This window comes from Aptenodytes forsteri, unplaced genomic scaffold (genome assembly GCF_000699145.1).
Source record: "Aptenodytes forsteri isolate BGI_AS27 unplaced genomic scaffold, ASM69914v1 Scaffold241, whole genome shotgun sequence".
In the NCBI taxonomy this organism is placed as follows: domain Eukaryota; kingdom Metazoa; phylum Chordata; class Aves; order Sphenisciformes; family Spheniscidae; genus Aptenodytes; species Aptenodytes forsteri.
Genome location: NW_008795252.1, coordinates 10,423,855 through 10,433,670, shown reverse-complemented (window position 1 = coordinate 10,433,670; position 9,816 = coordinate 10,423,855). Strand labels below are relative to the sequence as shown.

Sequence of the window (9,816 nt, the reverse complement as noted above, 5' to 3'; positions counted from 1 at the left end):
CTACAATCAGCCTTTCCCCCTCAAGCCATGGAAAGAGAATAGGGAGAAGTAGCAACTGCAGACTGAGAATATATCAATTAAGGATTTCATAACTGGAGTTAGGGAGGTAAGAAAAGGAAGGCAATGAGAAGACATCATCTTCACAATGGATAGTCTGTGATTTGCACACCGGAATTTTGCCTATGGCTAACAAACACTGGCGAAGATGCTGCATGCCTCAGAGACAAGGAGCTCCAGGAAGAGTTGGGAGGTAACACTGACTTCCCAGGAAGCCCCTGCTTCACCCACCATTTGGATCTCAGGGTGACTTGCCCTGTGTATTGGCTGTAGGTGTCAAGGTGTTGGTAGTGGGGGGCTGCAGGGGCAGCCTCTGTGAGAATAGGTCAGGGGCCACCATGTGCCAGACACGGCTGCTTCCAGCCGGCTCCAGCGGGACCCACTGCAGGGCACGGGTGAGCCCATCAGCTGTGGTGCGTCTGTGAAGGCCTATTTCAAAAAGGGTAAAAATACAGCACAGCTGTATGTGAGAGAGAGAGGAGTGAGGGGAAAGACAGAAGCATGAGAAACTGTCCTGCAGACACCAAAGTCTGAAAAAAAAGAGGGGAAGAGGAGTTGCTCTGGGTGCTGGAGCAGAGTTTCCCCTGCAGCCCCTGGAGGAGACCACAGTGAAGCAGGCATTCCCCTGCAGTGCATGGAGCGGATCACGGTGGAGCAGGTATCCATACTGCACCCTGCAGAGGACCCCGCATCAGAGCAGGTGGGCATGCCCTGAAGGAAGCTGCAGTCTGTGGAAAGCCCATGCAGGAGCAGTTCATGAAGGACTGTAGCCTGTGGGAAGGACCCACAGTGAAGCAGAGGAAAAGCGTGAGGAGGAAGGAGTGGCAGAGAGGAACTGTTACGGACTGACTGCATCCGCCATTCTGCATCCCCCTGCAACGCTTCAGGGGAGAAGTAGAAGAGTTGGGAATGAAGGAGTGAAGTTGAGCCTGGGAAGAAGGGGAGGGTGGGGGGAAGGTGTTTTATGTTCTTTGTCTTTGTTTCTCACCATCCTATTCTATTTTTAATTGGCAATAAATGAAATTAATTTTCCCCAGGATTGAGTCTGTTTTGCCTGTGGTGGTAACTGATGCGTTATCTGTCTTTATCTCAACCTATGAGCTTTTCCATATTATTTTTTCCCCCTGTCCTGCTCAGGAGAGGGAGTGAGAGAACAGCTGCGTGGGCATTTGGCAGCCAGCCCAGGTCAACCCACCACACCGTGGAAGCCTCTGGTAGCCCGTTTCAGATCACACAGGAGCTTATAGTCTGATGTGGCTCTGCTGCCGGTTGTTTGCTATAACCCCATCATGAGAACAACAAATTGTGCTAGAGCCACAAACTGTTCACCCTTGATCTGCATGGGGGATTTCATAGCCTTAATTGTTCTCTGACAATTGCAGAGACTGGCACTCTTTCAAGGGGAATAAAAAGAAATAAAGGACAAGGTTACAGTGATCCTTTTACTTTAGGTTACATAAAATAAAAAGTGTTAGGCTTTAAAAAAAAAAAAAAAGACCTAAGAGAAAATGAAGGTGAGACTTGCTATCTGTCTTGCCAAACGCAACATAGTGAAGCTTTCAGAAACAAATAGAAACAGCATTCTATTCTAAAGCTTCATTTATCCTTCCAAGAAAAGAAAAGGATGTGGTCCCATGGTTCTGACTGAAACACTGTAACAGATCCTCGTTATTCTGTTAGAATCTGCCTTCTACATTTCTATCTAAACTGGCCAGAAATATGCTTATACCATTTGCAAGATCCATCCGTCTTGTAACTATAGTGAAACAGCCTCAGATGCAGGAACTTGGTATGTAGACACTTGGGAAACTCTTATCAATTAAATTATTGAAATGAGAAGAAATGAGGGCCAAATCCCTCAGTGGCTATAAATGCTGTAATTCTCCTGAAGATAGGAAAGCAAGCAAGTTCTGATTTATGGTAACTGAGGATCTTGCCCTCATACTAGTAGGAGTGTACTTAAAAATATAAGCAATGGATCTGATTTATGACCTTTTATGCGCCAGCGTGAATTCCAAGTAACATATAAATCAGGAGCTATTCAGTGCAGGTAAGTTATTCTTGATTCATGCACTGATATTTTGCAGGTGCAAAGGCAGCATGAGTGAGAAGAGAATATAGGCTCAGTATCTTATGAAACTTTAAATTTGATTGCTCTGTATCGGTAATCTTTGACTTTCAGTATATGGACTTCTTATGGACCATGGACTATTTCTGAAGGGTCTGTGAAAGGTAGCTAAGAAAGGCAAGCTGACTGTTAGTAGACCAGATGGACATATACTTCCACCAGAAAATGTCTAGGGGTCCAGAAAAATACCATTTGCATTTGGTTTTTACAAGAGTAGTTTAGGGCTCCGTCCTGACTTTCTGAAGTCAAAGAAAGCTTTGCTAATGACTTCAGCAGCAGCGGGATGTGCTTCTACTTACCATATTTTTGCTGTAGCCTAGTTACTGAGCCACGTAGCTGTTGCTGCCTTGGCTGTTTGAGCGGTCCTTTTGCTAACAAATTGATTTAAATATGGTTGCTGAACCTGTAAAAAGGGCAGAGCAGCGTTGAAGAGTCCATGAATTTCCCTCTGGCTTGGGCATGGTACAAATAGCTGGCACAGCCTCGTTAGTATCAAACCCCCAATACCTGAGATAGAGCTTGGTGGTGCCTGAGGAGGCAACGCCAGAATTGGCTTGCGTTTGTTTGTTTCAAAACCACTTATTTTCTGCCCATATTTATGATGGGGTAGATCTTGCAGCCAGAACCCGCTCATTTGAGCTCTTGGCCTCTGAGAAATGGACCCTCCCTGTTTATGGTTTCTAGGGAGCCAAACTCACACGGGTGCCACTGCAAGTGTATCGGCCAAGTGACTGTAGTAATGATGACGCTTAGCCGTGTATCAGATGAAGAAGAAAAGGTTGTTTTCCACCTGAATGGTGGAGAAAGAATGCTTGGAGGCTAATTTCTTTTAATGGATGGCTACAGAGCTAGGACATCTGCCAGGGGTTACTGCTGTAGATGGGCTATGCTAGTAAATTAAGTGTGCTTGTGACTGTTTCTTGGCACCGAGGTGAACTGGCATGGAATAGCCCATGTCCAGACTGTTAAACAGTTCTCACCCTTTGAAACAGGATGGCTGCACGCAAACTGCCCATTGGGAATGGTTCCTGACCAAGCTAACTCTCGAGATGTGCCCAAGAAGCTGCTTGACCCAAGCTTGGGTCAAAACCCAATCAGAGATTATTCTAACAATTTGAGTGTACAGAGGATGAAGATTAGTGCCTAGTGACAGTACACAGCAACTGCTTAATTTGCTGCACGTTAAGCAGTGTGGATGGTTACTCAGATCTGCTTAATTTCTGTTTGATAACGTGAAGATAAGATTGCTTAAGCTGTCAGTCAGGTGGTGTTTTCTCTTCCTTTCCTTCCCCCCCCGCCACCCCCCTTCTCCCTAGTAGTCCAAAGCACTGAGCTAGGTAATGAAACCTTGAAGCATTTGAACTGTAGTGGTTTTGTTTGTTTATTCATTTTGGATGTTTTTGGTTGGTTTTTTTTTGGGGGGGGTGTGTGGCAGAAGGGCTTTTCTACCTGTGTAAAATGCTGCACAGTGCTGCATTTTTGCTAGAGGACTAGGGAGTCTTGCTCTTGTCCCCGTTTTTCACTTGGCCGTGCAATGTCTGCTTTATTTTTACTTCTCATCTCCCTTTACAGAGAGTTGACTGAGCCTCCTTATGTGGCTTTTGTCATTTGTACATAGCATGCTGGATTTTCAGAAGGCTACAGAACTCATAGAATTCCCTGTGCTAACATTTGCTTTCTGTACTGTGGTAACTGAATGGCAGGAGCAAGGTGCAATTGATTGGCACATATCAGAGAGAGGAGGAAATATATTATACTCTCTGATTGCCACTCAGTTTGGGGAGAAACCGAATTTCTAATTTTGAATTACATTTGTAATAGAGGAAACAGGGCCTTTTAAAATATTTTCTTTGAAGTGTCTGATTGGGTTAACTACATAAGTATCAATAGAATTACCCTGTGGTCCAGTGCATAAGACTGCCAATATTTGAAAGTATTTTTGTGACTAATGACTGTAAAACAGCATGGAAAAGATTGGGTGATAGCACCATCACCTGGATCACCCTTATTTTATTTAGCACTCAAAACACGTTCCACATGGGCAAAGACAAATGCCTCACCACACCTGAATAAGCCCCAGGGCGGCATCTCCCAAAGTTTTGCGTGGTAGAGCATCGTCGGCTCTCAGCTTTCCTACCGGGAGCTCGCATAATGGTGTTTGCAATCGCAGGCGCTGTTCAAGCTGTACGGTTGCACAGAGCAGATGCAGACCGTTTAACATTGCTTAGCGGGTCACCAGTGAGCCACACTTACGAAACTGTTGCATATGCCGTGCAATACTATCTCTGTCTGATTGTTATTTTCCCAGTTAGCTCTCCTGTTTATACTTACAGTATAGTTTGCCTCAGATTTCCTGGTGTGCAAAATTAATAATAGCTCGTCATAAAACAGAGTAATTAGTGTAATGAGCTGATGTCTGGTACATGCATTTTTCTCCTGCAAAAGCCTAAAAGTCTAAACAAACATCTAAGCAACTGTACTGCTTAATAAAATAGCAGGCTTTCTTAACGAAAAGGTTGTGTTTTTAAAGCTTTTTAGAGTACTTTAATGTGCATAGCCTTCAAGATAATGGCCAGAAACATTTTCAGAGATAATTCTGTGTTATTTGGTAAAGGAGTTAGTCTACCACTCTAATCTCCTACTCTAAACTGTGTATCTGAAAGTGCTGACGTAGGAGATAGTATCCAGCACAACCACAGAAATTGTGAACTCCTCTCATCTGGTCACTGCTAGTCAGCAAGAACTCTCTCAGTCAATATTTTCGGCAGTAAATTAGATCTTGTGTCAAGAAATCAGTTTTTGTCTCTCTTGTCGCTGTTGCCAGCCACACTGCTTCTTTTCGTGTCCTATATTCTGGTGTATTCTCATAACCCTGTTTTAAACCCAGGGGAGACCATGGCCAGAGCGACAACTGCAGAAGACCTCAGTGCCTTGCACCCCTCCTCTCAAGCCATCACATTTACCCCAGGACTTCCTTCTACACAAAACAGAGCGTCATTGTGTGGCGGCAGGCGGCACTCAATTAAATCGGCTGCAGGTTTGTACTGAAGTCTAATTGTTCACAGTCTTGGGACTTTAAATCAAAATCCTTCTATTGCTCAGAGGACAAGCACTGTGTAACTTGCAGGTGGCATCATCCTCTCAGTCCTTTCTGTCCTATTGTTTGCCTGGCATTCAGTGGTGCCTTTCAGCGTAGCAAGTTGCAGCGGCCAAGGAGCCCTTGTGCTATTTAGGGTTTGGGGCACATTTCCCTCACTACTTTGAGAGAAGTCGTCTGTCACAGATACACCATGTTTGCTGGATCCTGTGGACATGAAGAAAATCGATCTAGTTCTACTGATGGAGAGAGGGTGGAAGAGGGAGCCGTGGCCCTTCTCACCCAACTCCTGTTCCTCCTGCTTGTACGTGAGGAAACAGGGTCTTTATTTTCTTCCCTTCTCTGAAGTCCACTGGAACTTGAGAGAGATGCTTTCTTTGGACCGCTGTCTCACTTCTGTTCTGAAGTCATTACAAGATCACTGTTTCCAATTATAACACATTACCAGATTTGATATACATCTTATCCTTGGGGAACTCATTTGAAATGACTATACACTTACCACAGAAAGCTCATTTTCTGGAGCAGTAAGATTTATAGTTTGTTCCAATCAAGTATGAATTTGCTGTTAATCCCAATGTGGACATTCCTCTTGCAAGTAATTTTTAATTATTATCATGTGAGGCTTCCTCCATCACGGTTCATGTCACTTTTCTTCCTCTCCTTGCCATGTAGTTTTAGATTTAGGGTCATTGTAGGACTAAGCTGTGACAGCTCTATTGATTTCACCGAAGCTGTATCCAGCTGTGAATTTGAATGCTTTCTTTTGTTGGAATGGCTTGAAGTTGAAATGAAATGTGCAAGGCGTCCATGATTGTATACTTTCATTGTAAGGAAGGGATGAGGATAAGAAAAAATTTGGCTCTCATAAAACTGCAGCAAAGCTGTAAATAACAAAAAGCTGTATTTTGCCATCTTGCTTTTTGTAAACAAAGCTTCTTCTGAAGGCAGTTGCATTTTGGTTAAGAGCAGATCCTAGATTAAAGTTTGGAAAAAACTTAAGTGCCTACAAACTAGCCCCAGTGTTCAGATTTGTGTAGAAAACCTCCTTTGATTCAAGCAGAAAGTAAGTAAATGCTCATAGCTGTGGCTGAATTTGGCTCACCATGAATCCAAAAGAAATGTCAGGCCAAATCTTTTGGTCCTTGTTTAGTTCTTATTCAAGTCTAATGAGAGCCAGAGGTGTCTTAAGTAATATAAGGCATCCCTGTACACTATATTGCACTGTCAGGTGCTTCCACTCTCCACTGCTGGCTGTGGTTTTAGCGGGAAAGGGGCTGGCAGGCGCTAAAATACTTACCGGCCATAGGCTCCATATACAGGCAATGAATGTTGACCCCACTACTACATGATATCTCTACCCAAAGCTCAATAACTGAATAAAGTCTCTAAATTTTACAGGGCAAAAAGATCCCCTCTGTAGTTTGAAGTGGGAGGGCTGCTGTCATGGAACACATCTATGCGCTGTAACTTTATTTATTGTTTTTTAACTTTTAAAACGTAAGTGTATATTCCGACTTACTGTTTTGGCTGCAGTAGCAGAAAGAGAAACCCCGGAATTTTTTATTTAAATACTTACAATTGTGTTTGGTTATTTATTGTTTTCAAATCAGTGGACAAACATAACTGATTTACTTATACATTTCTAGAAATAAACTGATTTGTATTGAATTCTCAAAAAATATGTGATTTTGTCAGACTTTTGGAGTATCTGATGACTGCCTAATATATATTACAGCTACGCCTGTGAGCTCTGTCCCAGATCCCACATTATTCTCCTGGGACATTGGGCAGATCTTACTTCAAAAGACAGCTGAAAAAGAAGATGAACTGAAAAAAGCATTTCAGATGCTTGATGTTGGTCAGACCCTGACAGTCACAAAGGGTGAATTCAGGAGAGTGATTGAAACCTTTCTCTTCCATCTAACAGAAGCTGAATTTGATGCTGTGCTGGCAGAGGTATGCTACGTCATTGCTGTTTATAATCATTTAGAGGCTGTTCCTATTTATGTCAAGAGCAAAATTTCAATGGGAGCAGGTTCCAGGCCAATATTATCAAAAAGATGCTAGACATGGTCAAAATCTTCTGTTCAGGTGAAAGTCATAGAAAACTTGCAAAAGTAATGTGAGCTAAATTTGATGATTGTTATGTTTATATGAGGATTTTGTCTGTGTAGTGTGTCTCACTGTTTGAAAGAGTTGCAATTTACTAGCAGATTTTTTTATTTAAAAAAAGAAAAAAGATCTCACAGCTTAAATTCATATACATGCGATGTTATGAATATGCATAGATTAGGTTGTGAACTCTTGAGTCAGAGAGCAGCTGTTTTTTGTCTGCACGGGGAGTTTCTCGGCTCGCTTTTGTATTTACTACCTTATAAACCATCATCAGATTGGACTTGAAGGATCATTGGGTGTTTATACGATATCATGACTGATGCTTATCAAAAACAGGGGAGGATTCTGATGCACAATCTGCACCAGCATTATTGTACACTTAAATTTCTGTCCTGAAAGTGTAGGTGACTAAGTTTTATATATATTTTTTTTGTAATGTACTTGACTCTTGTTTGTTTGTTTAATTTGGGTGAACTGATCTATTACGTTTGCATTTCAAACTAATCAGTCTGTAACGGGTTAAGCCCATTTCAGCTAAGATTGATGTTAATTTCTTTGCTAATACTAAATTGTCATTAGGGGGACACGTATACACCTGAAACACATTAAATAGTCTTTTGGAACGAGAGAAGGATGCATCAGTGAGGCTGATGAGAATGAATACACTTTCATATATACATGTGAAAGATCATAGAGCTAGAGAGTTGAGAAATCTTTATCTTACGTGATGGAAAGACTTGTAGGCTGTAACTTTTTGGGAGGGATTTACCAGATATTAAATTAACGCTCTGCTTAATTCTAGACAAGTTGCCGAGTAGTAGTAATGCATAAGACACAAAAACAAAATTATAAGATAAATTTATTTTTGCTGTTTAAGAAAAGAATGAGTAATGCAAATGAAGTATTTAAAAAATCTGATATCACTGTAGGACTCATCTATGTATACTGAAATGCAGATCCCAAATATTGGCAAAGTTACTGTGCCATATCTTGACTTCCTGTCAAAGTTCACTAAAATTGCCAGAAGTACCAGCATGCTCAAAAGGTAAGTAAGTGTTCCATATTATGCAGTCAAATTGCTCTTAAACTGTCGTCATGAATCATTTGCGAGTTGTCTGGCTCTCAAGGCAGAATCTAGCCGCTAATGTGAGCTTCTAGTGACATAGGGATACCATACGCTTTCTTCTAAACTCGCTTTTTCTGTATGTGTAGTTGGCGTAGTTGCCCTAGGAATGTTACCTGATTGCCAAAGGTAAGGGAATGGTCTGCTAAGCCACTGATCTGGTACTGGAAAAATATGAACCTTTAAGACTAACCAGCCTGTTCTCTAAATTAACAATGAAAGTTGTTGTGTATGAAAGAAACTATAACTGGTTCAGTTTAATAGGGATTTGAAAACATGCCACTCAGCTTGACATGTCTTTAAGTGAAACGTAGAAGCTAAGCCAAGGGACCCAGTAACGGGAAAGTTATAATGTTTCAGGATTCAATCCTTTAGGAGTAAATAACTCACATTCGTCTTCATTTCCAGTGCAAGTAATTTTTCAATAATAAAGTTGAGAAGACACCAGCTGTCTGTGAACTGGGATTAAATTTGGATTCTTACCTTCAACAAAGTAAAATGGAAAGTAGAGCCATACTCTACGTAAAAATAAATAGAAAACAAACAAAAAACCCCCCAAAACCCGAATCTGTGCTCTCACAGTAGCTTGCTTAATGGAGCACTAGATATTTTTCACACCACACCCCTCCCCCCCCAGTGAAATATAAAGGGTGAAATTCTGCAAGGGGATCTGCAGGGAAATTCCTTTTCCTTCAGTTTGTCCTGTGGGTTTGTATGATCTGGCCTTCAATAAAGAGTTGCCTCAAAAAATATTCTGTAAATTCCAGTCCAACTTTGTTCCCAGCAAGTGCAAAGCTAAGAAAACTCTCAGACAAAGAGAGAATGAGGGAGTGCAATACTGAGGATACAAAAATGGGATTAGGACTTTGAAAGGAAGCAGAAGGAAGAAGAGGAGCAGCAAAAGAAAAGAAGAAAAAGGGAGGGACCTAAGCCACTTTCTCCCAGAGAGACAGGGGAGCTTAAAAAATTCTAATTAATTAGTGAAAACTAATTAAATAACAAATGAGGGATCTTTCCTGGAATAAAAGGTTAATCTTTTCTTTATTACATGCAATATAATAAAATGGTCAAGCTTTTTGTACGCTTGGGGTTGGATTTTCTTCCAGCGCGCAAGGGGAATGTATAAGATGTTACTCTGGATTTCCTTTTAGGCTCACTAAAACGTGGAAAGCAAGGATGGCGCTTAGACGACCTCGCCTTTTTGGCCGGCTGGTTTGCTGGAGAGCTGCCCCGAGGCCGCCTGCGGCGCACGGAGGCCCAAGCAGCGGCGGGTTTGCCGGAGCCATCAGGCGG

General features: G+C 42.0%; 1 protein-coding gene across 1 annotated transcript in view; it reads left to right on the top strand.

Moving 5' to 3' along the window:
* Positions 1-5,080: 5,080 nt before the first annotated feature.
* Positions 5,081-9,816, top strand: part of EFCAB6 (EF-hand calcium binding domain 6) — a 108,522-nt gene continuing 103,786 nt past the window's right edge. The window contains 4 exon segments of the mRNA XM_019471983.1: positions 5,081-5,222; positions 7,021-7,241; positions 8,357-8,445; positions 9,675-9,735. Coding sequence (XP_019327528.1) covers positions 5,081-5,222; positions 7,021-7,241; positions 8,357-8,445; positions 9,675-9,735 — 513 coding nt within the window.